At 47.9% G+C, this 16,199-nt stretch overlaps 1 protein-coding gene across 1 annotated transcript in view; it reads right to left on the bottom strand.

Moving 5' to 3' along the window:
* Nucleotides 1–16,199, bottom strand: part of WSCD2 (WSC domain containing 2) — a 132,708-nt gene that overhangs the window by 40,901 nt on the left and 75,608 nt on the right. The window contains exon 4 of the mRNA XM_074972908.1: nucleotides 13,479–13,663. Coding sequence (XP_074829009.1) covers nucleotides 13,479–13,663 — 185 coding nt within the window. The remainder of the gene's footprint in view (nucleotides 1–13,478; nucleotides 13,664–16,199) is intronic.

The raw sequence follows: 16,199 nt of genomic DNA, 5'->3' as shown, positions 1-16,199 counted from the left end.
ATGGGGTAACTGTTGATTAAAACTGACTTTTTCATGGAACCATGCCATAGGTGTGTATCAACAATGGCTTTGCGCAAAGAGGGTTAGCTTCCCAGAGTATGCTGGCAGCAAAGCACCGCTTGGAGTATTCCACTCCCTCCTGGTCTTCTCAGAGCAATGCCAGTGCCATGAACAATTTGTGAGTGTTCATTTGCATTTTTCTAATTTGATTTCTGCTGGCTTTCCTGTGGGACAGCCTGGCAAAAACCCCAAACCATTCCTGCTGGAGATCTTAGACACAACCAAGTATCACTGTAAATGATCATTCTCCTGACTGGGTAGATTCTCTCTCTCTCCCTTTGACACTTAAGTACTGGCTAATGAGCCCCACAAGTCTAGTGGCTTAAAGATGAAGGGAGGCTGAATACAATGAATATGAAATTACAGACAAGATTCACAAAAGCCTTAAAAAGTCAGAAAGAGATCAAAAACCCATTTCTGACTCATTAAAGAAGACTCTGCATTCACAGATGCCTCTGCCTTTCTGTCTCTCTCTTCTTTCCCTCTCCTTTGGCTGTGTTACAGTTAATCCGCCTGTCCAAATCACTTAATAAGGTTACACCCCTTCCATTCACAACCCTGGCTCCATTTATGCAAAGTGGGTCTTTATTATCTCGAAGGGAGGTTATGGGTTTTCCAGGCAGCAAAAGTGATCTGCTAAAGTCACCCTGTACTTAGAACATGCACCAGTGAATTACTTTCCTGAAATGGGGAAATTTCCCTCAAGGAAGGAGTCTGTATTTTGGACAAAGTCTGGTGTTTAGAGCAGCAGTGAACTGGAAGGCAGGACTCCTGGGTTTCAAGTCCAGCATCTGCCACTGATTTACTGTGCAACTTTGGTCAAGTCACTAGATTATTTAGGCCCAGCTTCAGGTGTAAAATTGCCACCATCACTGATCACCAGGGGATAGCTATACCCACATAGGAAATATGAGTTTCAAGTTGATGGCATCCCTTTAACAGCCAACAAACAATAACAGACCAAACCAAGCAGCCACTGCGCCTCCAGAACCTTCAGGCTTGGTTTCTGATCATTTGTTTCTACTGCCTCGTTTTAAGGCGCAATCCAAGCTCGACTGTACCTGCCTAACACAGATGTAGGTAGGAAGCTGGGATTTAACCCCAAACTATCACAGCTCTTTTTCTGGGCTCAGCATGACCTTCCTCTAGAGAAGTCACTGCGATGGGGGAGTATCACAAGGAGGTCTCCTCCAGAGGGCACCGAAGGACCTACCATACACCATGACACCCCTGAAAACAAGCAAAACATATACATTTACTGAGTTACATTATTAGATAGTTGGGCCAAAGACAGCAGATGCATTCCTTTAGATGTCAAGTGACTAGCTAATTATAAAACAGGCATGGCCTCTAGTCTAGATCTGAAGCTGCTATCAGTCAACCTGTGGAACTCCTTGCCAGAGTGAAGGCCAAGACTCTAACAGGGTTCAAAAAAGAACTAGATAGATTCATGGAGGATAGGTCCATCAATGGCTATTAGCCAGGATGGACAGGGATGGTGTCCCTAGCCTCTGTTTGCCAGAAGCTGGGAATGGGCAAGAGGGGCTGTTTCACTTGGTGATTGATTACCTGTTCTATTCACTCCCTCTGAGGCACCTGGCATTGGCCACTGTCAGAAGACAGGATACTGGGCTAGATGGACCTTTGGTCTGACCCAGTATGGCTGTTCTTATGTTCTTATATAAAACCTACCCCCTTGGGAAATCCCTGTAATAACTAGTCCTCGTCAACAAAACCATGGCAGAATGAATCCTTTGTGATATTAAAAAATGGACATCCCTTGAGTAATCAAATACATGTCTGCTCCATTAGAGATGGTCAGCGGGGAAAGAGCGCATTGATCAGCAAGCTGTTACAGGCTACCTGGGGCCAGAGGTATGCTTAATGAATTGAAAGGGTCTAACTTCCTGTGGACCAATCAGCTAGTTCTTTTAGTGACTATCGGCTACTCTCATAATCAGCTAATTCCATTCTGTGTCTGGATTCCAAAGACGTGCAGCACCCAGGTGTACAAAGTTTGTATTACATATGGAATCAGAATGAAAGTCTCCAATAGTTTCAACGCAGTGTCACTTGCAAATTGCAAATCCCGTGTCATAAATATAAAGGGAAGGGTAAACCCCTTTAAAATCCCTCCTGGCCAGAGGAAATCTCCTCTCACCTGTAAAGGGTTAAGAAGCTAAAGGTAACCTCGCTGGCACCTGACCAAAATGACCAATGAGGAGACAAGGTACTTTCAAAAGCTGGGAGGAGGGAGAGAAACAAAGGGTATGTGTGTCTGTCTATATTCTGTCTTTGCCGGGGATAGACCAGGAATGAAGCCTTAGAACTTTTACTAAGTAATCTAGCTAGGTACGTGTTAGATTATGATTTCTTTAAATGGCTGAGAAAAGAATTGTGCTGAATAGAATAACTATTTCTGTCTGTGTATCTTTTTTGTAACTTAAGGTTTTTGCCTAGAGGGGTTCTCTATGTTTTGAATCTAATTACCCTGTAAGGTATCTACCATCCTGATTTTACAGGGGGGATTTTTTTTTTATTTCTATGTACTTCTATTTCTATTAAAAGTCTTTTTGTAAGAAAACTGAATGCTTTTTCATTGTTCTCAGATCCAAGGGTTTGGGTCTGTGGTCACCTATGCAAATTGGTGAGGCTTTTTATCCAACATTTCCCTGGAAAGGGGGGGTGCAAGTGTTGGGAGGATTGTTCATTGTTCTTAAGATCCAAGGGTCTGGGTCTGTAGTCACCTAGGCAAATTGGTGAGGCTTTTTACCAAACCTTGTCCAGGAAGTGGGGTGCAAGGTTTTGGGAAGTATTTTGGGGGGAAAGACGTGTCCAAACAGCTCTTCCCCAGTAACCAGTATTTGTTTGGTGGTGGTAGCGGCCAATCCAAGGACAAAAGGGTGGAATATTTTGTACCTTGGGGAAGTTTTGACCTAAGCTGGTAAAGATAAGCTTAGGAGGTTTTTCATGCAGGTCCCCACATCTGTACCCTAGAGTTCAGAGTGGGGGAGGAACCTTGACATCCCGCTCTTCCTATTGATGGTTATTATGGTAGGTGCCTCCAAGCCCCAGTCAAAGCACCAGGGTCCCATTGTGCCAAACAAATCAAGAAGGCAGGCCCTGCCGCAGAGAGAAGTATCAGGCAGGACACAACAGATGGATCAAGCAATCAGACAGGGTGGGAAGACTGAAAGACTAGGTACCTTGACTGACTACTAGAACAAACAATCAGTCTGCCAGCCAGGTTATGACTGAACACAGGCTACCTGCACTGCCGAGTGACGGGGCGAGGAACTGCACCTTAACAGGGCATAGAAATCCCCCTCAGAGCCTGTGCTTCCAATTGTTCTGGAGTGCTCAGCTACCTCGGTGGCTGGCACAGTAGCAAAGACAGAGAGCGTCACTACTGCACCGATAGAAGACGGGTCTCTCGTAGGAATCTCGCCACCACTCACTCCTGCCTGCTTCCCATATGGGTGCATCCTGCGACCTCCTTGTCTGCTCTGGCACTTGATCTCCCAGCTGGCTGGAGAAGCCAGCTCAATTTTCCAGCCAGCTGAACCTGGCCTCCCTCCTCCCACCGAGATGACTTGGCTTTTGACTGCTCTCCTGAATCGGCAATGACATCTCTCCAGAGCCACCTCCAGCCTTTGCTCTTTAATGAGCATTTATTTTTCCTGAGGTCTAAACCACCCTCTGGAGTGAGCTCATCAGATTGAAGTTATCAGCAGCAGAGGTGACCAGAATTTTGCATCCCTCTGGAAACTCATAGGCCAACCTCATTAGTCAAGTTATTGATGCATGGCCACTCGGTTAATACTTCCTTTCCAAGCATGGTATGCCTTATCCATGGGAGACTGCTGACATGAAGGACTCTTAAAGGACACTGAGAACATTCTGCCAGAGAGAGAGATTCCTGGCTGTTGTTAAAAGCAGGATGGTGAAGTGGGGGAGCCTAGCCCTTCTCTTCATGGCATTTCACCAAGGAGACACTTACTGCAGAAGAAAACTTCATACTTCCATAGCACCTTTCATCTCATTCATTACTGCTCTTCTGGTACCTCCTAGAGGGCCCAGTTGAGATCCCAATGTGCTAGGTCCTGTCCATACCAGTAGAGAGAGAGAGTCTTTGTCCCAAAGGACTTACAGTCTAAACAGACAGATGAAGGACGTACAGTCACCCCCACGTTATGGGTGAGGCACTGAAACACACATAGATTAAGCAATTTGTCCAAGGTCACACAAGGAGTCTGTGGCAGAGCCAGGGACTAAACCTAGATCTCTTGAATCCCAGCTTGTCTCTTAACCACAAGAATGTCCTTCCTCTCTGCTGCATCCTCAAAGCACTTTATAGCCCTGTGAATGAGGAGAACACCCCACCTAAAAGATAGATGGAATTATCCCCATCTTAAGATGGGGAAACAAAGGCCGAGAAAAGTTACAGAGCCACATTTTCACTGCAGGGTTCAGTCTATCAGCGGTGTCTCCTTCACCATTCCAGTCCACAGACAGGGATCAATTCCTACACATCCTCTTCTATCTGCTTCCCCTCCCCCACAAAGCCCGCAGATTCTGTGTGCCTGGAGAGCATTTGCTGTGTCCTATTATGATAACGATCTGCAGTCGCCTAATGGCTGTGAAGCTAGATTTGCTAATGGCATTTGAATGAGTCATTTCGAGCTGCGACAAAACAAGGGCAAAAGCAATTTGCCGGGAATGAGCTTCATTCCTTCTGTGTGAGGCTTCATTCTCCTTTCCAGTGAGACGCACACGTTGCTGCATTTTGCTGGTTGCTTATGTCACAAAACAGGAGGGAAAGCCCAGGAGCAAAGTCTCTCTCTATTTTTATCCTCTCCTGGGATATCCACCACGCTGTGCCTGGGGACAGTAGGGCAAGAAGCACTTCAGATTCTGTCTCTTCTCCTGGACCTGCCTTGACCCTTTGTCAGGGAACCAGATGATCCTTGTTCATCTGAATTTTACCCTTTGCTTGAGGGGAGGTTCTTGCCTGAAGAGCAAAGAGATTTCCAGGGTTCCCCCCGACAAACAGACAGTCTGTGTCTCATGTGGTTCTCCCTGTCCATGTTATAAATGCTCAGGAGCTGATCAGGGATGACTAGAAACGCTACCACATTCCACTGCAGTAGAAGGGAAGCTATATTCGCTCTCCAAGGCTGATGAGCAAAGGCCAACAGGGATGTTAAGAGAAAGCTGTTGATTCAGAACAGAGACCAGAGGGGTCCCCGATTGGTGAAGGTGGCGCAGTTTTCACAGAGAATCACTCTCCTAAAGGGGCTGGAGCAGCAGGTGACCTGCTCATCAGAGCAACCTGCTGAATCGGATCCTTAGAGCCGGAGACCGGGTGAATTCACTGTCTGGGCATCCCAATGTCTTTGGCCAGCACAGTCCCGCTCAGTTTGTTACAGACTGGCAGTCTTTGAGAAAGTTTGCATCTACAGCTCTAAGTTCCCAAAAGATTCAGGTTTGCTGGACAGACAGACAATCAAGCTGGTTCTTATAGTATTCAAATGGATGCTCCAATCTCTAATAAAAGTGATAATGCAGAAAAGGCAGGAGGGCTCAATTAACAGTTCTGTTTTGTAATTGGGGGGGAAACGGATGATGTAGTCATATTATCATATGATGATGAAATATTTTTCCTTCTTCCAGTACCTAAAGATGATATTCAGCAACATTAACTGATTAATTAATTCATAATTAACTGAAATTAAACATTCCACGTGCATCCAATAGTTTTAAAAGAGATCGCCAAGGAACCGTTGGAATCATCAGTGTTGTTTCGATACGTCTTAGAATGCTGGGCAAGTTCCAGAAGTCAGGAAGAAAGCTGATGTTGTGCCGATGTTTAAAAAGGGTAAACAGGATGACCTGGGTAATTATGGGCCGATCAGCCTGACATAGATCCCAGGCAAACTAATGGAATGGCTGATATGGGATTGATTAAAAAGAATTAAAGGAGAGTACTGTAATTAATGCCAATCAACATGCATTTATGGAAAATAGATCTTGTCAAGCTAACTTCTTGTCTTTTTTGATGAGATTACACATTTGACTATAAAGGTGTTGATGGAATATACTTAAGGCCTTGTCTACACTACAAAGTTTTGTCAGCAAAAGTTATGCCACTTTAATTAAAACCGCTGTTGCGTGTCCACACTAGCTTCTTGTGTCAGCCGGGTGCATCCACACTAACAGCTCTTGCATCGACACAGAGAGCAGTGCACTGTGGTAGCTATTCCACTGTGCAACTGGCCACAGGGTGCTTTGGGAAGGGTTTGCAATGCCTCATGGGACAGGAAAAGCATCACATGATGCAGATTTCTCACTCCTGTCCTTCCAGGGGCATCCAAGTAGATTGTCAGCTGCTTTTCACCCCACTGAAGGGGTGGGGGGAGAGGAGAGTGGTGTGTCTGGGGCGGGGGAGACAGCAGGCTGACTGATCTATTCTGAGGCAGGGGGAGGGGGACACACTCCCACCCCCACATCAGCCCCTGGCTCTGCTCGGCACACTGGTCTCTCCTGAAGCAGCCCGCTCCGCCTGCCTGCTTATGGCTCTGTGATTCCCTCCGAGTTCTCCCACAGCCTCCTCATCTGTGGGGAGCAGCATCCCGAGCTGCTCTGGGAGCTCTCCGTGCTGAGGCTTGTCAAAGCAGCGCAGCAGTCCCGTCCCTGCAGCCGCAGTCTGCCTGCCGCTGTGCTCCAGTGCGGGGCAGAACAGGAGCCTTCCACATTAATGATTTGCTCTTTGTTCCCCCAACGGAGCCGCACGCTCAGCTGTCAGATACTTCCCGGAACTTTGAAAAGGGAGGGGCGCATGTCTGCAGGGCAGCAGAGATCAAACCGGTGAGCAGAGCGGTCCCGGCAGGCATTGTGGGATACTGGGGGAAGCCAGTTCTGTCAACTAAACAAACAGCAGAATCTGCACTGATGCTCTGTCGCTTTAACTTTGCTGCAAAAAGCTTTATGCCTCTTGTTGAGGTGGTTTTATTTTGTCAGCAAAACAGCAGAGTTTTGCGGCCAAAAGTAGCTTTGTAGCGTGTCTACCTCCCCTGTTTGTAGTGTAGCGTAGACAAGGCCTTAGACTTCTGTAAGGCGTTTGACTTGGTACCATGTGACATTTTAATTAAGAAACTGGAACTGGCCAAAATAAACATGGCACACATCACATGGATTAAAAACTGGATGACTGATAGGCCTCAAAGTGTAACTCTAAAAGGGGGATGACTCTTGCCAGTGGGGTCCTGCGGGAATCAGTTCTTGGCCCTACACTATTTAACATTTTTATCAGTGATGTGAGAGGAAACTTAAAATCATCACGGATGAAGTTTGCAGATGACACAAAGACTGGGGGAAGTGATATGTAAAGAAGAGGGCAGGTCATTGATACTGAACGATCTGGATCACTTGGTAAGCTGGGCACAAGCAAATGATATGTATTTTAATACAGCTAAATGTAAAGTCATACATCTAGGAACTAAGAATGCAAGCCATACTTGCATAAGGGAGGGACTCTATCCTAGGGAACAGTGACTCTGAAAAGGACTTGGGGGTTGTGGTGGATAATCAGCTGAACATGAGCTCCCAGGGTGATACTGTGGCCAAAGGGCTAATGTTATCACTGAAGTACAAATGGGAATCTCGAGTAGCAGTGGGGAGATTATATTTCCCCTGTATTTGACACTGACTGCTAATGGAATACTGCATCCAGTTCTGGTGTCCACAATTCAAGATGTTGGTAATGGACGGGGTTCAGAGAAGAGCCACGAGAATGATTCAAGGATTGGAAAACCTGCCTTATAACGATAGACGGAAGCAGCTCAATCTGCTTAGTTTAACACAGAGAAGTTTAAGGAGTGACTTGATCACAGTCTATAAGTGTCTACGCGGGAAACAGAAATTTGATATTAGAGGGCTCTTCTGGCTAGCAGACCAAGGTATAATAAGATCTAGCGGCTGGAAGTTGAAGCTAGACAAATTCAGGCCTGGTCTACACCTAAAATGTAAGTCAACCTAGCTAAGTTGCACAGAGCAGTGAAAAATTTCACTCCCTGAGCATTGCAGTTAGGTCGACATAACCCTCACTGTAGACATGGCTGGGTCAACCAAAGGAGTCTTCCGTCAACCTAGCTACCACCTCCGGGAGAAAAACCCCGCCGGTTGATGTAGGGAGTGGGCACTAGCAGAACTGCAGCATTGTCGCTGTGCCCCTGGGGTGGCTGTGCTGTGGACACCCTCAGACGAGAAATAAGGCACAGAGGGGGATTTAAGCAGGGGAGCAACTTACCAGCTGGCAATTTTTAAATCAAGGCTGGATATTTTTCTGAAAGATCTGCTCCAGGGCAAAGGGGAATTAATTCAGGGATGTTCACTGGCCTGTGTTGTATAGGAACAATCACAGTGGTTCCTTCTGGCTTTATAAGCTATGAAATAACATCTGAATAAAACACCCATTCCACCCAGGGACAGCTCAGCCCGTGAGGAACATCCTGCTGCAGGCAACACCCGTACAGATAAAATCAAATCTGGAAAGTCCGAGGTATCCTGACGTGAAGATCGTACCTTAGCACAACCTCAGCTATCACCTTATCAGCACACTACAAATAAGCTGCTCTTCAGATCTCATGTATTGGCCTGAGACTGTCAGGAGACATGGGTTCTTTCCCCAGACCTGCCGCAGGCTTCCCGAACAAGTCATTTCCGCTCTCTGTGCCTCAGTTTCCCCACTGGAAAAATGGGGATGATCATTCTGAGTGACCTTACTGAGGGGGCTTAGGAGCCTTAATTCAGTAGTACCTGAAAAGCTGTCTGGGATCACTGGATGGAAAGTGCTATAGGACACTTCTGTGCTGTAACCGCTGCCTATCATGCAGACCAATATTGTCTCATTGTTTACATCTACTCCCCTGTCCGTCTGTTTCCGTCTGTTGTCTCCTGTGTCACACTCAGACTGGAAGCTCTTTGCAGCAGGAACTGGCTTTCTGAGCTGTGTTTGTACAGGGCCTAGCACAATGGGGTCCTGGCCGATGCCTGGGGCCGCTAGGTACTACAGTAACACAAATAGTCAATAGTATAGATAACTTGTAGGGCCATCTCAAATAATAAGTAGCAACAGCAAAGTGGAATCCATTATCTATTATTATCTGTTGCTAAACCAGTCTGAGTTACAGACGCAAGTCATTTGAGATCTGTATGCTCCATGCTGCTCACATTCCAGCCAGGCACTGTCTGTCCCAAACAAAAACGATTATGCCTCTGTTTTCAATCAGAGAAATTCAAATCATTTGGCATATTTACCAAGCAATCACTCAGGAAGACTTAGGTCTGCCTGGCAGGAATGAACTAATTAGCCAGGCTCATTGCATAGCCGGTGCTGGCTTAAGTATGGAAGTACTGTAAGTATGCAATCCGATTCAGACAGTCCATTTCTCAGCTCTTCTGTAATCCTGCAAATAATCCTGACATCTGCAACTCAGCATTAAGGTTAATGAGATCTGACAGGTCCATGCTGACACACCTTTCACTGTAAATTAATAACACAGCTTCTCTAAGAGAACGTCAGCTCCTTAAGACTCTCTCTCTCTCTCCCCACTCCTCTGTTTCTGGCAAACGCTAATGCCAGCTCACTGCAAGGGAAAGGCCTTTTGATTATAAGAAGCGTCCTTTCGGTTTGTAACATCGTTAACATTTCAGGACAGCTGCTGAGGGAGACGCGCCGATGCTGCAGTTTTAATGGAGAGCATTTCACCACTTACAGCAGAAGACACAAACAAGCACAAGGTTGCCGCGGATTTTGCTTTTGACAACAAGGGTGGGATGCACCTAAACAAGCAAAGTGCGCGTCACTGGGCAATGCAGGAGTTCCCCCACGTTTTCACTGGGCGGACCACATTTCGACACTCAGATTGACTCATGGATGCTTTCCCGCTCATAGAATCATAGAAGATTAGGATTGGAAGAGACCTCAGGAGGTCACCTAGTCCAACCCCCTGCTCAAAGCAAGACCAACCCCAACTCATCCGCCCCCCCCTCCTCGTAACATACTCTGGCAACCATGTTCCTGTCAACCCGAAAATGTCACAGTAGGGAAACAGTGAATGGATTTTGAGTTTCTTTTAATGCAGGTTAGCCACTGGGAGCCAGTGCCATGCAACTAGCTGGTTCTCTGAGAACCACCAACAAGTGCTCTGCAGTCCATGGACCACACTTTGAGAACCTCTGTTGTGATCTGTAAGGGCTGCTTCCTTGGGCAAGTAACCTGGCCTTTTTTGATCTCAGCCAGGCCAGGCAGAGAACTGGGGGAAAATCAGTGGAAACACAATGAGAGGCAACCTAGTGCCGGGGAGTGGGAGTGGAGTGGTATTCAGGAGACCTACATTCTGGTCCCACCTCTGCTGCTGACCTGCGCAAGTCTCTCACCATTGGCTGTCTTGCCAAAGGTGCATTAGAGATCATTCTGCACTTGTGTCTCTTGTTCTGAGGCCGCGGCCCTTGCCTCCTCTCATAGACCAAAAGGGACCACCAGATCATCTCAGCTGACCTCCTATCACAGCCCACCAACACCCTCCGCCCTAACACCCCCACACTAAAACCAACACCCAAAATAAGATGAAAGTTTTACCGCCCTCAGATTTCTGCTTCTACAACTACCCCATGGTACTTGATATTAACATGGAATCTTGTTCTCTTGTAGTTCAAACCCCAGGGCTTCCCAGTGCTCAGATCTACATGTTAGCCACGTACTGCCTTGTATCTTTGTAAGGGTTCCTTTCAAGAAAAAAAATCTGGCATGTAGTTCATCAGAGAAAGCACACAGCATCGAGTTTTCCTCTTTTCGTTATTTGTTGCTAAATTATGCCAGTGAAGTCAATCAATCCTTATTAAAACGATTATGGCAAGACCCCAGTCGGAGTAATTTGACGGCTGCTGCACACTTTACCATCACAACGACACAGTTCTTGGCAGCTTCTGCCACAGAGTGTCAGAAAAAAGGCTTAGAATGGGGGCTAATTACAGTATTATGCAACTTAACTGGAAGCCAAAGGAGTCCCTTTAAGAGAGAGCGGGAGAGAGCCTGTGTTCGAAGGAGAGTGGAATGGAGGTCCCCTCATTCCTTTATGGAGCCCGTGTATATTCTTCATCTCCTAGAGCAGGGGTGGCCAGCCTGGGGCTCCAGAGCCCCAAGCAGCTCTTCAGAAGTTAATATGTGGCTCCTCGTATAGGCACCGACTCCGGGGCTGGAGCTACAGGTGCCAACTTCCCAATGTGCCGGGGGGGGGGGGGCCCTCACTGCTCAACCCCTGGCTCTGCCACAGGCCCTGCCCCCACTCCACCCCCTCCCTGAACCTGCTGTGCCCTCGCTCCTTCTCCTCCCCCCCAGAGCCTCCTGCACGCCACGAAACAGCTGATGGGGAGGTGCGGGGAGGGAGGGGGAGGCGCTGATCGGCGGGGCTGCCGTTGGGCGGGAGGCGCTGGGAGCGGGGGAGGAGCTGATGGGGGGCTGCTGACGTATTACTGTGGCTCTTTGACAATGGACATTGGTAAATTCTGGCTCCTTCTCAGCCTCAGGTTGGCCACCCCTGCCCTAGAGGAATAGCAAGTGCCCACGGTCAGTTCTGATGCCCACCCACAGCCCTGCAGACATCATTTCTGCAGGACAAATGGAACAACATGACATCCCTAATTCAAAGGTCCCTCCCTTCCTGCGGGATGGAGAGGAATTAAAGGGCCGGTGTCCAGATTTTGACTTCAGGCCAGGTGAAATCCTGAGTAACTCCCCTCAAGTTACTCCAGATTCACATCAGTGTAACAGAGCTCAGAATCTAGGGCCAGCAATGATAGCGCCTCCTTATCTTTCCTTATGAAGAGGGACAAGAGCAGAGCTCCCCATCAGTAAACTGGGGTTAAAGATATTTACATTCCTTTGTGAAGTGCTTGGAGATCCACAGAGGACAAGCACTATAGAAGAGCCAAGTGTCCGGAAAGGGTGAGATTTGCCCAAGGTCAGCGGCACGAACAGAACCCAGGTCCCCTGATTCCCAGTCTAGTGCACTATGCGCTGGACCAGAAGATTAACTGGGGCTTGAGGAAAGCCAGTAGGGGGGTGGCGCCCCTTTTCTGAAAAGGTAAGTGCAATTCCATCGTCTCCTTTTCAGCTATCAGACGGTCATTCGGCACAGCTAGTCTGACAGATGAAATCAGCTTCAAAGGGGGAAGGTGTAATGAATTCAGTATTGAATTTTCCCCTTTCCTGTCTTGCTCCATGGGCAGCAGCCTAGGAACTATCTGTTTCAGGCGCCTTCTGAATAATTCCTCTCCTAAGTTACTACGGCCCCCGGCATCAATTTGTCATGATCGTCCCTGGCCTTGCCAGCTAGTTTTCTCGAGGTGTGACTGTGGTTACACATCACCCTGGTTCCAGGGCTCATCCAATTCATTACTGAAAATAATCAACCCCCCTCCCCCCCACTCCTCTTTTCCCTGGTTTATGACTCCAAGTTGCCCAGCACTCGTATGAGGAATGGGGGGGGGGGGGAGGGAAGGCGTAGCTCGGAAAAGAGAAAGAGGCCAGGCAAAGTTGATGGGAAGAATATAAAGTTCCCCTTTCTTTATAGCAGAGGGACACAGAATGGCTGCTTGAAGTAGCCCTAAAGTTACCGTATTGTGCACCACAGGACCTACAGGGTGTGAGCGTAAAGCCAAGCTATTGTCCTGTCATAGTTCACTCTTAATCACTCTTGCTTCCCCTGTCTCAGAGGGGGGTGGGTGGGCAGTATGGGCATTGTCCCTAACACTGGAGCCTAAGTCTGTCCACCTTGAGGGCACAATGTGTGCCATGCCTCTTGGCACAAGCCTTCCCCCAAATAAACCCCATCAATTTCTCTGAAAACGATCCCAGTTAAGAGAGCAGCCTGGCCCCTCTGTGCCTGGGATGCTCCTTCCAGAGATGCCCTCTCCTCACTGAAATCCTCCCTGCAGCCAGAAGCAAGAGGTGCTGGAGCTCTTGCCAGAGAGATCATAGTCATCCACAGCTGGGGAAGTCTGGAGAGTTCAGAGACACCTCTGAACATTGCAGGAAAGCATCAGATCCCAACCAAAGCCAAGCTCCCAAACTGGTGAGGTACTTTGGCTCCCCAGCTGGGTCTCACTATTCACTTTGGGCTACAGGCATCAGCATGAATTGAGCATGAGAAGAGGAGAGCACCGTGTGATCACCAGGGATGAAATGCACCCACCAGGAAAGCCCAAGGAGTGCATTTCACCCCAAAGAGGTTGGCACGGCGCTCTGGGAAATGCAAATGCTTCCAGCCGGGCACTTTCCCTGTTTCCATGTTGCACCTGCCAATCCATTTTCATTAGCTACTTCAATGTCTGACAGCAGCGCGGTTATTACTTACATCTCCTGGTGGACTCCTGGGCCAGCTCCAGCCGGTAAATGGAAAGACGGTTCACACCTCCGCAGAAGTTGCTCTTCTCTCCCTTGCACTCCATGTTACATTCAGACTCGCTCACATTTAAGGCCTGGATTTTGTGTCCACAGTAACATTCTGCACCGAACTCCAACCCGGCGTATAAATAACCTCTGGAGGTAGAAACCACAGTCAGAGCAGCATCCCTTACACAGTGAAACAACAGGCGCGGGAGGAAGGAGGAGCCTGGCCCAGGTAAACCTACTGGAAGTCAGTAGAGCTACCGGGGATCTGACCCCTGAGTTCTTGCACCTGCTGGAGGGGACGGTTCAAATCCCTAATGAGATCAGTGGTGGGCAAGCAGTTCAAGGCACTGGGAATGTCTATGGAAAGGGTTGAGGTTCCTCAGAGCCCATCGCATGAGACAGGCGTGGTGGAAAAAGTCTCTCCTGCATAAATTCTCCTCTCAGCTCCACACAGTGGGTTGCAACTCTTATCCCCTGCTCTTGCTATCGGCCGAATCCTGAGCGGTGCTGACCTCTCCCGCTCACATTAGCAGGTCTCAAGATTTGGCCCTGTCTGTGCAGATTTCCCACTACTATCCACAGCAGCCCTGTTTATGCACAGAGAGTTTCACGTGCAAACCTGCAAGGGGAATTTTGCTCAATAGCGGGTGGATTTTCCTTCCAAGTACTCTTGGGCTCTTCCCCGTTCAGTCCTCTTCACTGGCACAGACCACAGGGGGAAGAGAAATGTACCCGTCACAGGCACATCCCATTCCCGCTGGCCCTGGGGAGCACACTGCCATCGCAGGTCTATGCTTTTCAAATCAAGAGGAGCTGCACTCAAAATAGGTGATGCAAAAACAGTTGCACATTTCAGAAACCTCTATTAAGGCCAGTTCGACTTTCCTAAGCCTGGTCCTAACCTCTCTGATTTCAGTGGGCTTTGGATCAGGCCCTCAATGGTGAACGACAGGTGCTGGGGAGAACACATTGGGTAACCTCTACCAGGAAGCCCCAAGTCACATCTGTTAACTCAGGCATCCAGATTGTACCAGGTGAGCCATTTAAACTGATCAGTACACTATTTATCCAGTATTTAGCAAAACCAGGCATGAGTCTGATCTCACTTCAACAGGTGCAAATCAGGAGTAATTCCTTTAAGGAAACGGAGTTACACCAGCGTCAACTGGGTGTGAGATCAGAATCAGGCCCGTTGAATCAGAATCAGGCCAGCCTGGAATCCATTGCTTGGCTGTTGCATCAGTTAAGCTGGTACACTGATTAAGATACTGATAAGAACATAAGGACGGCCACGCTGGGTCAGACCTATGTTCCATCCAGCCCAGGATCCTGTCTTCTGACAGTGGCCAATGCCAGGTGCTTCTGAGGGAATGAACAGAACAGGGTAATTATTGAGTGATCCATCTCCTGTCATCCAGTCCCAGCTTGTGGCATTACCTGGATTCTGCTGTATTTAGAATTCTCTATAACAATTCAGCCACTTGAGAGTCAATCTAAATTGCTCCAAGTACTGGTCACAATAGGAGATCAGCTTGCCGCAAGCCATTTCAGGGCTCTGGTTGCCACAGCAGTCATGTTATAGCTAAAATTCTCCGAACAAGAGTGTGTTTGATTTTTCTGTATGTGTGTGTCCATTGCTGATGATTTACTAGACACCAGCTGGAAGTAGCATCACTTTAAAAGAAAAAGGGCTCAGTGCATCTTATAGATCATAAAGCAAGAGACAGCAACATTACTTACAGGCAAAAAGGACATTATGTGTGTTGCAAGTGAAATAATAAGCAATGGAGACTTTACAGGGCCTTAGAGTTGGAAAGCGCCACTAGTTGATACCGATTGGATTTGAAAAGAGGAGATTGCAACATTACCTGAAAGAGGAGTGGGCTTGAAAAGTGAACATAGAGATGAACCCCCTTGCCTTTAGAGACAAGGATCAGAGCTTGGCACAAAAAATTGACTCGCAAGAGTGGTGACACGGGTTCTCCAGGAAGATGCCAGTCATGCAGCAATTCTGCTGAGTAAGAGAGAGCTGCTGGGCAAACTCTCAGATTATTTTATTATTATTAGTGGTTCAATAGCAGTGCAGAGCTCAATGCTGTGTACAACACAGAGCAGAGAAGATCCCCGCACCTGGGAGTTTACAATTGAAATACTCTTGTGGTGTACTGTGTGGCAGCTGCACATGTGCAAAATCGCATGCACACGAACTTGCACTTGCATTTGTCGTCTGCAAACACCTGTGCACGTACCGATGCTGCGTGCATCTTTTCAGTTGTCTAATGGCAGCCCGGAAGGGAAATCTTAGCATTTGTACCCACGAACCTAACAAGAGGCAATGTTCCTTTCAAGGGTGCAGATGCTAACACTTGTGGACGCCCAGGTGTGAGGCTGTGTAAAGGGCACACGGAAGCATTAGGCGTTTTAGCAGGTGTTTGCCCCTGCAAAGGACAGGCACAAGTCTGTGCCCATCCAGGTGGGTACTTGCACAAACAGGCAGTGAAATAGAGGTCCAGCTGCAGCTTTGTCCCTGCATGACCAATATAGCTTGGACCAATGGGGGATCATTCAGTTCCTATTCTGTCTCCCCGCCCTGCTGATGTGGCCGTTGCAAGGAAGGACTGCAGTCAGGAACCAGGGGTCAGCGAGGAGGACTCCACTTGCTGTATCAATGGCTGCACTAATG

The sequence above is a fragment of the Natator depressus genome, chromosome 15 (genome assembly GCF_965152275.1).
Source record: "Natator depressus isolate rNatDep1 chromosome 15, rNatDep2.hap1, whole genome shotgun sequence".
Taxonomy (NCBI): domain Eukaryota; kingdom Metazoa; phylum Chordata; order Testudines; family Cheloniidae; genus Natator; species Natator depressus.
This window is presented reverse-complemented; position numbering and strand designations above follow the sequence as displayed.